The sequence below is a fragment of the Polypterus senegalus genome, chromosome 2, assembly GCF_016835505.1.
Source record: "Polypterus senegalus isolate Bchr_013 chromosome 2, ASM1683550v1, whole genome shotgun sequence".
Classification (NCBI taxonomy): Eukaryota; Metazoa; Chordata; class Cladistia; order Polypteriformes; family Polypteridae; genus Polypterus; species Polypterus senegalus.
This window is the reverse complement of record NC_053155.1, coordinates 17,564,507-17,578,471: the sequence shown is the minus strand read 5'-3', so window position 1 is coordinate 17,578,471 and position 13,965 is coordinate 17,564,507. Positions and strand designations below refer to the sequence as shown.

Genomic DNA, 13,965 nt, shown 5'->3' with positions numbered 1-13,965 from the left:
CACCTGATGACCCGATTCTATTGATTCACTAACACAATGTCTGACTAGTATCTCAGAATGGATGAATAGTAATTTTCTCAAGTTAAATAAAGAGAAACTGAAATTTTAGTGATCAGCAATAATGGATACAATGAGGCTATTAGAAATAAACTGGATACATTAGGATTAAAAGTCAAGACGGAGGTAAAAAGCTTAGGGGTGATTGTTGACTGTAATCTGAATTTTAAATCACATATTAATCAGATCATTAGGACAGCATTTTTCACTTAAGAAACATAAGTAAAGTTAGACCTCTTTATCACTGAAAGATGCTGAGAAATTAGTTCACGCGTTTGTTTTCAGTCGACTAGATTTCTGTAACGCACTCCTCTCAGGACTACCCAAATAAGATATAAATCGTTTGCAACTAGTGCAGAATGCAGCTGCTAGAATCCTAACTAGGAAAAGAAAATCAGAACACATTACTCCAGTTTTGATGTCACTACACTGGTTACCTGTGTCATTCAGAATTGACTTTAAAATTCTGCTTATGGTTTATAAAGCCTTAAATAATCTCGCCCCATCTTATATATCGGAATGTCTGACACCTTATATTCCAAATCGTAACCTCAGATCCTCAAATGAGTGTCTCCTTAGAATTCCAAGAACAAAACTTAAAAGAAGTGGTGAGGCGGCCTTCTGCTGTTATGCACCTAAAATCTGGAATAGCCTGCCAATAGGAATTCGCCAGGCTGATACAGTAGAGCACTTTAAAACACTGCTGAAAACACATTACTTTAACATGGCCTTTTTATAACTTCATTTTAATCGTAATTTAACTTAATCCTGATACTCTGTATGTTCAATTCATCATAACAACTATTCATGGTGGCTCTAAAATCGGTACTGACCCCTACTCTCTTTTCTGTTTCTTTTTCCGGTTTCTTTGTGGTGGTGGCCTGCGCCACCTCCACCTACTCAAAGCTTCATGATGCTCCAACAATGATGGACGGATTAAAAGGAAGAAGTCTACGTGACCATCATCATCATCAAGCCCTTCCGTGAGAACCCTAAATCCAAAGAGGACTGTTTCATTTATGTTAGGTAGAATGCCCAGAGGGGACTGGGCGGTATCATGGTCTGGAATCCCTACAGATTTTATTTTTCTCCAGCCGTCTGGAGTTTTTGTTTTTCTGTCCCCTGGCCATTGAACCTTACTCTTACTCGATGTTAATGTTGATTTATTTTTTTATAATTATGTCTTTCATTTTTCTATTCTTTAATATGTAAAGCACTTTGAGCTACTGTTTGTATGAAAATGTGCTATATAAATAAATGTTGTTGTTTGTTGTTGCTAAGAGAAGGTTTATGGCTGTGGTGAGAGAGGACATGCAGGTGATAGGTGTAACAGAACAAGGACAGGACAATATGGAAGAAGATGATCCACTGTGGCAACCCCTAATGGGAGCAGCCGAAAAAGAAGAAGATTATGTCTCACTACAGTTTGATCAAAGAGGTCTACAGAGCTCATGGCTTGGTTGTTTTGTCCTGACATGCAGTGTGAATTGTGGGACCTCCTATACACAGGTTTCTGCCTTTTTAAATGACACCCAATCAATTCAGTTTGCCACAGGTGGACTTCAGTCGAGGAGAAATAAAACAAACAGGAGGCATCTAAACATGATTTGGAGTGCCACCGCAAAGGGTCTGAATACTCATATGAATCAGTGAGTTCAGTTTTTGATTTTTAAAAAAATCTTTCAACTTTTCTGAAAATGTGCCTTCACTTTGTCATTATGAGTTATTAAGTGCAGACTGATGGGCAAAATATAGCAAATGCATCCATATAAAATTAACTCTATAACACAATTAAATGTGTAGAAAATTAAGAGATCTGAATACTTTCTAAATGCACTGTCCAAACAGTATACAGTATCAAATTTATATTCTAGCAGGGTTACCCCAAGTTGCCCAGGTGGAAAAAGGTGTAGGTGCTGTCAGTAAATAAAGTGACCGAAGGTTAAAAAAAATCATAATGCATTACATCTGCACAATGAAATCTGTACAAAATCCTGGCAGGAATAAGTGCAGCAGTGGGGATTTGTATACCAGACAAACAAACACAAATTCAGCTTTGTATATCCTTTCCAAAGCTCACTGCTTTGTCCGGGTATATTTGTAAAATGGGTTAAGGTGAGGAGCCAAATATTTGTGTGTTTTTAAATGTTGACTTTTCTCATTGCTGGATGTCCCATACATCATCTGCACTACTTCTTTATGAGTTCTGCTCTTATGAATTAGAAATTTGACCTTTGTGAGTATGATTGAATCCCATAATTATGATAACTTGTTGCTGGGTTGGAACCACGAATGCTACTTTTCTTATATTTCACTGTTGTTTCATGATTAATTGTTTTACCTCATATTAATAAAAAAAACAGGGTGGCTTTACAAATAATTGAATCACTGATATGGCATGTGTCACACATGTGCACTTGGGAGACAACTTAAAGGCTTGTATGACTGTAATTCCAGCCTGTGTAGAGGGTTGGCGCTGTTGCCTAATGCTTCTCCTCCGTTCAACCCTAAAGCTCAGACAGCCATCTATCCCAATGATGTCACTTCCGGGTCAAGGTCTCTTGCCCCATTTCCAGTGTGGATTTTTCTTAAGGGGTGCCATTCTGTGCCCGTTGTGATTTGACTACTGTCTGCTAAAGATATTATTATTATTATCAACTGTTTGGCCCTTTTTTCCATCAATTATATATGGTTCACCCTACAGCTGCCCCAAATCTTTATCTTGTCTTGTGTCCTGTTTAACACATATGTAGCAGTGTAAAGGACTGTATATCCCTGCTGCCCTGAGGGTGTTGCTCTATTGGACATCAGCGGAGGACGCAGGGGCTGGTGGGAAGAAGATGGACTATTTAAATGGAGGAACTTGGAAGTCGCTGTTGTTTGTCTGACTATTCCGTTGCTGTTTTCACCTGTTGGATTACTCATGGTTTGTCTTGGATTACTGTTTCTGATTGGATATATGGACTGTCTCGTGCCTGCCTGTTTTGTGTGACAGAATGGATTGGTAGCAACTACATCTAAGGGAGTGTTCCTATTCACTGCATCCCCCACCAAAATGTAGGACAAATTTAACATTCATCTCAGCAAACTGTTCACAGGATTTTCCAATCTCCAATCTTTATCTGTTGCTGCTACATTTGGACTGTGCTATGGACTTTGTCTTAAGTGCTTGTTGTGCTTGTTGTTGTTGACGGGTTTCATTATATGTGTATGTATTCCAGCTGGGCATCCGAGGACAGATTGTTTATTGTTAGTTGTTATTATTTGTTATCTCTATAGGTGAGAAAGGAGGGTTAACTTTTATTGTTATTTATACTTCAATTTAATTTAATATACTGCTTTATCATTGCTTTAATATGCTGGGTCTCTGTGAGTGAGTGTGTGAGAGTTGGGCCAAGGATGGGTGCATTCCTGGGGTCTTCCCCGAAAAAATAAATAAATCACCATTCCTTATGATGGTGTTAATCATAGCGGCACTGTGACCGCTATAAATTTAAGCTGGCAAAAGTACTCTTTTGATTTTTTTACCTGGATAGAACCCTTATTCATGATGACATTTTTAAAACTCCATTAACCTTATATGTTAAACTGGGTTAACTGTAAATGCAAAATTTCATGAGCATCCACTCAGTAGTTTTAGAGTAATGTGTGCTTTTTATGATGTTGGACATCTCATTATGACTCCCCAATGAAATTCTTGAAACTGCTTGAAGCCTGTATATGAACAATGCCATAAATACCAAATTTTGTGAATGTATATCTTTTCCATTAATAGGCTACTTTTATATTGGTCTGCTATCACACCTAACATTCTACTGTCATTTCCACTGAATCACCGCCATGGTTTGCACTTTCACCCTAAGTAGCCCCAAAGCAGAAAAATATTTGAAACTCATTAGCATCGACAGAACCATTTTGGCGTCATGATACAGTTTTAATTTTGCAAACTCATTCTCATTACATCTTGATGAAGGGCCTTTATTCCTAGATTTTAGGTTAGGTAGTAACATGCATAAAAAAAACTAAACTTTAACACATTGTGAAGTATTTTTTTTGCCCCCTCCCCCACAAAAAACAATCACCCTATCTGATGAAATATTTAAAAAAAATGTATCCTGAATTTTAAATTTGATCAGCATTAGGTTGCTTTATATTAACTATACCCAACAAATGTCATCGACCACTAGTAACCAGAGAACCTCAGGTGAAATGTTGGGGTACCAACCGTGCCACCCTGTTTACTTCTTTTATACAAGAACAAAATAACAAGCATGTAATGGCGAAAAAATAGAACAAATCAATGAAGCTGTCAACTATAATAATATTTCTTAATTAGGTTTGCCAGGCTTGTCATTTCACTTCCTGGATCATCTTCCAAGTCACTCTACAGGATCGCCTTCTTTTTAAAGCTTATGGACTGGAAGGGGCCTGGTTAGTTGCCATCACTGGGGGGGCTTCTCTGGGCTGTGGGTGGAAAAGAAAACAAAGTGGTTAGCAATTGCGCCCCCTGGCTTCCCTGGGTGGTAGTGCTTACCTCTGAGGAGCCGGGAAGGTGACCAACCAATGTGCATACATGACACAAGTTATTAACAAACATTACGAGATTATTACGTCAAGTATATTCAAACAGTTATGAAATTATAATTCCTGTATTGGTAGCACTTTATACCAACTTTAATTAATAAGCCATTACAAACATTATATAATATTTCTTTACTTCTTTGCAAAACATTTACTTCATTAGAACTTTAGAAAAATGGTGATATGAATAGGTCATGCAGCCCAAAAATCGTATCCATCCCATTCACCAATCTAAAATCAAGTCAAAATCTGGAGGTTGCTAAAGTCCTGCTCTCTTCCACACTGCTTGTTAATTTATTCATTAGTTGTGGATATTTTTGCAGTAACACAAATAAAGTGACCCTGTCTTAGGATATAGTGGGTTGGATAATGACTGACTGACATATAAAGTTGCAGCTATTCGTGCATTGTTAAAGTTTTGTTCACCAAAGAAATGTTGGGGAGTCAGCTGGGTTTCCCCTTTTAATAACTAAACAGTCCACCAAAATAAAGAAGCACATGGTGGTGCAATAAGATACAAAAGAAAAGGAGACTTTATTACCTAACTGGTGCAAGTAATAAAAGCCTCTGTAGAACGGTCACAGGGTCAGGTTGGATCTCAAAAAGAGATGACCTCATCCAGGAGCATCTTCAGCTTTATAGTCGCTGGGCCAGAAGGGGCGGAGTCAGTTACCTTCATTCTCTGAGCCGTTGGTGAAAAAAGAAACAGTGCGTGACACTTTATTAATGAAAAAATTAGTTATTACAAAGTGTTACCCAGCTTTATTTTGTATTAAAATTATTTTTGTGTTGAGTTCCCTCAATGAAATAATAATTTGAAACAATATGTAGCATATATTTTAAGTCGGACAAATGGCTATCTACACACAAAAAGTTTGTGAAAATTGCTTCATCCCTTTTTGTGTGATTGCCAAACAAACAGACAAGATGCACACTGCATGGTTGAAAAAAAGGCTTTACTGTTGCAAAATGGGTAAACAACATCAAAGTCGAAAAGTTTGAAAGACAGATTGAGGGCATTATGATTTTATTTACATACAGTAGATATATCCCTGAGTGGCTCCATTCTAAAAGCCTGACACGGGCGAAAAACTTTGATGTAACACTGGAGTTCGTGTCTCTCTTGCTTCCCGGCCATGAAGACAGTACTAGTAGTGTTAGGCAGTGCCAATCTCTCTTCCTAGTCTGGCTGAGGCCAAAACAAAGACAACACCTCTGTGTTAAAAATGTGGAGAAATAACTCATCTGAGGATGACAGGGATGAAGGTCCAAAGCTAGGATAAAAGTGGCCAGCCTCAATCGTTTTTTAAATTAAAAGAACTAACATATCTCATGGTGGGTTATGGCATGTACTGGTGTTATGGCATTTTGTGTATTGCAGAGAATTGACTTAAACCGCCTATAAGAGCCACTCTTAGAAAGTTAAAGCTGTGAGTTAAACCCATATTAGTGTTTGCTTAATTTGAATACAAAGTGAATTTCTTTCATAGTCATAGACAATGTCATCGATTTTTCCACCTGTAAGTTAGCATGAGATAGAACTTTCTTGCTATACTTAAGATACAGTGTGATAACCGAGTCAGTTGTTGTTTAGAACAGGTCCCAGTGTACAGGGACTTAAAAGAACTATTTCCAGCATAGAAATGGGATAGGCATACAGTTTTCTGACCATTTTTAAATGGTTCAGAAATATTCAGAAGTGCTTGTGTAACAATTAGAAATGAAACAAGATTTATAAGCTTTGAACAGAACTTCTCTTAAACAAGAACAATTCTAATTTTTGCTCTTTAAATTGTCCCTTTTTTGTGTTGCGGTCTTATTTTGTTTGTGGAATCATTTTGACGTGTCAGGCTTTTGCTGAATCCCATTTACAAGCTGGAGTTGTTGAATGTTGGTAATTTTGGATAAACGCAGCTACCCTGCCTCTTTCAAATGTTATTTAATGCTGGACGAATTACATCGGATACAATCAGATGGAGTGGAAAGGGGTCTTGAGACTTATGTGAATAAGATATTCTAAAATTAAACTTGAAATGTGTGATCCAGACTTTTTCAAAGGCAGATTGCCAACTAGGAAGAATTTACATCGTCCTGTTGATACTTATGTTTGAACTTGGTAATGGAAATTAACCACTCCCTTGTGAACACTCTAAAGATGAGTCATTCTGAACGCAGGTTTCGTCAACCAGGCAACTTTGGATCTAACAGTAGGTTCCTTTTGTGGACTCGACAAGCTGGATCCTGCTGTAGTCAAACGTTAATGCCTATGAATTTAAACCTGTGGTATAGGACAGGTCTCACCATGTAACTACCACCTACAAGCCTGTGTAATGAATGGAAGATAGGTGGCAGTGTTGCCCCTTTTCAGCGAACAGATAGACGCACAGGACACAGGGTAAAAGTAATGATAAGTCTTTTAATTCTTTTTCTTCTCAATACATGTGCCCTATAGCATCACAGCCACAGTTAATAAGCAAATAAACAATTACAATTCTCAATAATACACACAAATCTGTTTCCTCCACACCTCCCAGCGAGCTCTGTCCTACTCCTCCCGACTCCGGCTCACTTGCTGGGTCTCCAGCAAATCTTTATATAGTCCTTGACCCAGAAGTACTTCTGTCCCTTTGTCCACATGACTCGCTAGAACTTCCGGGTCAGACAGAGAATTCAGGTTTTTTTTTTTCTCAGCCCTGAAGTACTTTGGGGCTTCCATTGTCATACTCTATTAGTACTTCCGGGCTAGGTGGAAATTTATTCTCCCAGCATTTTCCAACAACATTTTCCTCCCCTGGAGGCAGCCACAGTACCCAGCAGGACTGTGTTGCTGAACTCCATGTCCCATAGTGCCCTGCGGGAATCCGGGGCACCGCTGCCGCCCAGGGAAGCTGCCATCTAGCATTTTGAAAGCTGCCCTCCCCCATCCTTCCATTTCAGGGGTGTCCCAGCCAGGTTGAGCTGCTGGTTGTCTCTTACACCTGTTATTGACAGCAGCAGCTCTTCATTATCCAAGCCAGAAGTTCTTAAGTGTTTGGGGGGGCATGTGTTGTTTTCTTATTGTAAAATTAATGTTTTTATCCTCTCTTCAGCTTCTGTAAAGTTTTTAATTTTCCCTCAGGGACTACGAGAGAGGTTCAAAAAGTATCTGCACTTTTATATTTTCATTGGAAATGGTGAAGGCGGGAGTAGTAATTAGGCATTAAATAGTTGGTACGACTCTGGGAAAACTGCATTGCAAATGAAGGTGACTATGTCAAAAAGTGATTTAAATATAATATAATATAAAAGATAGCTGTTTTATTATATCTGAAAATACACAGATGTCAGAATGACCTCCTTGTACTGTTTTCTTGCCCAAGCCAGTTTCTAGAAAAATATAAGATAAAAATATTTTAGGTAAACTTTGTGTATGTCTGTTTTTACATGAAGATTTAATTAGGATTTCCAGATGTAGACATGATGTAAACCATATGCTGAACCCTCATCTAGTTTTGCAATTTTATGGAGCCTCAGCATATCCCAGCAAAATTGAGAGTGAGTAAGGAAGCAACCCTGGAAGAAGCCCAGGACACACTCACTCATACACACTCACATTCTGGGTCAGGTTCTGGGAAGCTTGAGTAAATGTCAGAAAAGTTAGACAAATTTTTTTTATTGAAATCACATAACATTCAATACAAATAGATCCATTTTTACAAAAATAGGATAGAAAACAAATCAACCACCACCATGAGAAAGAGAGCATGGCCGGCAGAGTAAAACCTAAAGCTAGTAAAAATAAGTAGATAGATTAATTAATAAGTGAATAAAGATAAATAGAGAAGAAAAAGAAAAGGAGAGATAATCTGCTTCCTCAGTGCTTTAAATGCGTATTCTAAAATGTTATTGATTAGATCCTGCCAGGTTTTGAAAAAAATCTGCACAGATCCTCTAAGTGAGAATTTAATTTTTTTCCAGTTTCAAATAGTATATAACATTAGTTACCCACTGACTTAGAAGAGGAGAGTTAGGATTCTTCCAGTTGAGCAAGATAAGTCTTGTACCAATAGTGTAGTAAAGGCAATTACACTTTGTTTGTCCTTCTCCACTTTAAGCCCCTCTTGTGAGCCCACCAAACACAGCTGTTAATGGGTTAGCAGGGATTGTGACACCAAGGCTGTTTGAAAGGCATTTAAAGATTTTGGTCCAGAATGATGTTAATTTGGCGCAGGCCCAAAACATGTGACCCAGTGAGGCTGGAACTCGATTGCAATGTTCACAGGTTGGACCTTGCCCTGGAAACATTTTGGATAATTTGAAACAAGACACTGCAGTGGGTTGGCACCCTGCCCGGGATTGGTTCCTGCCTTGTGCCCTGTGTTGGCTGGGATTGGCTCCAGCAGACCCCTGTGACCCTGTGTTCGGATTCAGCGGGTTGGAGAATGGATGGATGGATGGATGAAACAAGACAGATACGCTAAATAGATGATTTTAAGTTGAATAATTGTATGCTTTGTGCATATGGAGCTCGAGTGGATTCTCTTCATTGCTGCCTTCCACTCCTTTTCTGAGATGTCGAGGGAGAGATCCTTATTCCACTGTCCTCTTGGATCTTTGAAAGGGAGGGACTGTAAAATGTTATTATATATTACAGAAATGCTGTCTGAGTCCCGAGACTGAGCAATATTTTTTCCAGCATAGAGGGAGGTGGGAGGTGAGGAAAATTACAAAAAATTAACAAAGTTTCTAAATTGAAGGTAATGGAAGAAATGTGTTGCTGGAAAGTTAAAATTGGAGTGTAATTGTTTGTAGGATGTTTTGTTGTCTACGTACAGATCTCTAAGTGATTTAATCCCAAATGTTTTCCAGGCATTAAAAAATGTCTGGGTGGATAAAGGTGGTTCTCATGCAGAGGTGCCACAGATAAAAGATTCTCCATCTTAAAATACTTCCTACATTGTTTCCATATTCTGAGTGAGTGAAGCACAATTGGGTTGTTAGTATATTGGCGATAACTTGCATTTATTGGGGTACAAAGCAAGGAATATAAAAAAGTACTGCAGGATTTTATTTCTATTGTGGACTAAGCCTGTGTATGTTCGTTTATTTGTGTCCATGTCCAAAAATTAGACAAATTTGAACAGATCCCAAACTCCACGCAAACAAAGACCAGTCTTGCGTGCAAACCTAGTCGACTGGGTCTCTGACGAAAGCAGTGCTAGAGATGGGTGCAGTTATTTTAAATACTTTGGGTGTAAAATTTAAAAATGATGATAGAAGCAAAAACATAATGGCCATTAAACTTTGAAAATGCAACTTGCAGATCCATAAGAGTTTATTTGCTTTTTTTTAATCTATAAACAGAAAATAAGACATATGATACGAAATGTAATCAGTGACATTAGCAAGATAGATTGATGTCACCGTAAGAGAGCAGAGTGCATTCATGAAGAAGATGTTAAGCCATTTTTTGATAAAACCTTGTCAGTAGCATTAATGGAATTTTTTACATTTTTTGGAAAAAAGAAATTGAGGCTAATGAATTTTCTTGCAGCAGCCTTCATCTTTTTGTTTCTTAAGCTATAAATCATAGGGTTTACCATCGGCATTAAAAAGCAATTCAAGCCTGCAATAAAAATTCTTGTGTCATACGAAAGTCCTTCAATTTTTAATGCTGCATAATCAACAAAGGCAGACACATAATACATGAGCACCACAGTGATATGTGAAGAGCACATTGAAAAGGCCTTTGCTAGACTCTCTGTTGTTTTAAGTTTTAACACAGAAATTACAATTCTGACATATGTCCACAGTACAAAAAGTAAAGGTACATAATTTGAAATCATAGCAGCGCCAAATGCTGAATTGGCATGGGCACTAATGTCAGCACAAGCCAGGGAAAGAACAGTTGGATAGTCACAGAAACAGTGCATGACTTTATTTGAACCACAGAAAGGCAGTTGAACGACTAAAATTAGAAACCCAAGTGGGATAAGAAATCCCAGTATCCACACTATCGCCATTATCATCATGCATTTTCTGAAATTTATAATCACATTATAATGTAATGGCTTAACAACAGCAATGTACCGGTCATACGCCATCGCTGCCACCAAACAGTTTTCTGTAGTCCCAAATGACACTAAGGAATACATTTGTGCAAAGCAACCAGCAAATGAAATGTTTTTGGCATATCCAGAAAGAACTGCCAGAAGTTTCGGAAGAATTGATGTTGCCACCAGTAGGTCTAGTAGGGATAAATTACAGAGAAAAAAGTACATGGGTGTGTGAAGACGGTGGTCCAGCGAAACCAGAAAGAGGATGAGGAGATTAGCCATTAGTGTGATTAACAGCAGAAGAAGGAATCCAACAAAGAGAACTAAGTTGTAGTCCAGGAGACCCGGAAACCCCACCAGTTCAAATTCTGTGATCATTTTGGATCCATTCATTTGCATATCTTTGACATCATACTGGAAGAACCAGAAAGACAAAATCAAACACCACTTAACATTATGCACTTGAACCAGTTTGTAATAATAATAATGTTATACATTTGTATAGTGCTTTTCTCCTACTGAAAGTGCTTTTAGTGAGACGGGACCCACTTTAACCAAGACTTATGTGTAGCCTCCACCTGGATGATGTGGGCAGCCATTTTTGTGTCAGTACACTCACCACATGTGAGCTATTAGGTGGTGAAGTGGTGAGAGAGATAGCCAATTATAGATAGGGTGGGGGGGGAGAGTAGGGGACCAGAATGACTAGGCCATGGAGAGCTATATAGCTTGGACATCGGGATACACCCTGCTCTTTACGAAGGATCTTTTATGACCCCAGAAAGTCTGTGCTGGGGCATTGGGGGTCACACACAGACCACAGAGTAAGAGCCCCCTGCTGGCCTCACCAACACCTCTTCCAGCAGCAACCCAAGCTTTTCCTAGATGCTCTCCCACCCAAGTACCGGCCAGGACTGAACAGGCTTAGCTTCAGGCAGATGACCTCTTCTGGAGTGCATGTGGTATGTAGCTTCAAATAGGATAGTAAATCAGCGGGAACTCCACATAGATAGGATTTATTTTTCCCCAGGGGAAAAATTTGGCTTTTTACAAAAGCTCTTTAAATAGATAGACAGATAGATAGAGGTGAAAAATAAAAAAACATAATTTAGAGAAAAAAACTAATATATTTTAAAATGAATTATTTAAGCTTGCAAATATAAATTACTCATGCAGTTGTCTTAAATGTAATTATTACTTGCAATAAGTGTTTTTTCGGTGGAATGCTGACTTCAACTCACGCTATTTTCCTTTATAATCTCTCTTTTAGATAGATAGATAGATAGATAGATAGATAGATATATAGATACTTTATTAATCATTAGCCCCCTTTACAAATTTATAAACCAGTAACTTTTGTTTTGTTTTATTTTTGTTTCAATAAAAGCAGGCTGTGTATTCTCTCACTGTTAGCATACCTGGTGCCTGCTGTAAGACAATGATGGATTAACCCCACCTTGCATCTTTCAGTAAAGGACATTTAAGTAGCAACATCTGATCAATCAAAAGGCACCTTTCTATCCTTCTAAATTAAAATACTAATTGTGAGACAAAAAAAAAATGTAACAAACACTTAACTTTGTGTTGTTTCATCCTCAATGGAGGCTAAGAATGATGATGACTGCCATTAAATTATACTTCAAATAATATTCTATGAAAAACAGGTTATTACCATAAAATATTTAAAAAAAAACTTTTTCACTAATTCCAAAATCTAATGGTAACAGTTTGTGCTAGAGAAATTCCAATTTCAGAAATGAATTCACTATACCAACTGATATTTTTGAGACAGTTTTGGTACAAACTAGTGTAGTGGTCTGCTAGCTAAATAAAATAAGATGTGAACCTTTGCAATGTGATGTATATTACAGTACAGTTCATATTTATTTTTATTATTTAGTGGTGTTTTTTGGGAGATTCAGTAATTATACAATTTTCAAAGAAATGTACTTTTCTGCTGAACTGATTTGCTGTCCTGGGGCCTCATGTATAAATGATGCATACGCCCATTTCCACGCTCACATCGCGATGCATAAAAACTAAACTTGCCGTAAGCCATGCACATTTTTACAACAGCTCAAACCATGGCATACGCAAGTTTTCAGCCTGGTTTTGCAAACTGGCGGCACACAGCATCAAAGCAGTGCTGCTTTTCCTGGGTGGCTTCTCTTTATTTTTAACATTCGTGACGTAGCTTTATCAATTACACTAATATTAACTGCATATCATTTTTTAGTTTAAGGCATCTGATTGAAATCAACCCGTAACCATATAATGGTACACAGAATGACCAAACTATTCCAAATACTATAGCTGCTTTAGCGTTGTCCTTCTCAGTGCACCAATCAGAGTATTTAACCCAGTGTATCTGAGTGTGGAATCACAGCTCTACAGCAGCTGATCAGAAAACTCTACTGCAGAAAGTGTCTCCAGAGCAGAGAGAATTATCGGTGTACAGCTTCTAGCACACACTGCCTCAGCCATGCACACAATCTATTTGAACTTCTCCAATTCGGTAAACGCTTCAGAGCCTTTCCTGCATGAACCTCATGATTCAGAAACAGTTTCATCCCATGAGATGAAAATGCACTCAATCAGTTCATCAAGTGCTCCCAGTAGAACTGTTTGTACTTATAGGTACAGTTGCCTCACTGTAAACTTGCATTACAGTTGTAATATTACACAACCTGAGACACTTATGCTTTCATTTTTTATTTTTTTCATTGTTTTTTATTATATTTTTTTTATATTATTATTTTACCATTTTATAGGAAAATACGTTAATGGAGGATTTGCATATTGAATCTTATTTTTCCATAAAATGATAATCAAGGAATTCAATTCAATTTAATAATAGAAGAGAGTGTGTATTTACAGATGATGATCCCTGGCTTCTAAGTCGATTTAGATTTCCAGGCACTATCTTCTTGAAGCTCTTGATATCATTTTTCAGATAAAATGCAATATATTTTCCTGTGCTTTTTCCATCGTCTTTTCACAGAAAGCTGAACTTAGGGGAATGTTTATATTGATTTGCATATACAAAGAGTCTGGGAGGGTGCAGCAGGCGTGTACATGAGTGTTCTTCTTCATGCAGAACGAGATTTATGTAGTGGACGTGCATGGAAGCTGGCTTACGCACGGTTTTCTTCATCTGAATTTTTTTGTGCGTACACACATTTTGACATTTGTCCGTACAGCATGTTTTAGAGTATATTCTATGTACGCTGTTGTGCATGGGGCCCCTGGTGTAGCAATATGCCAAAAAAGGAAAAGAAAAAGATATTTTCTT

General features: G+C 37.9%; 1 protein-coding gene across 1 annotated transcript; it reads right to left on the bottom strand.

Annotated features, from left to right (window-relative positions):
- Positions 1-10,061: 10,061 nt before the first annotated feature.
- LOC120524287 (olfactory receptor 10A6-like) lies at positions 10,062-11,051 on the bottom strand. The gene has a single exon (XM_039746147.1). It carries the CDS (start codon positions 11,049-11,051, stop codon positions 10,062-10,064), a length of 990 nt encoding a protein of 329 aa, XP_039602081.1.
- Between the last annotated feature and the right edge of the window lie 2,914 nt (positions 11,052-13,965).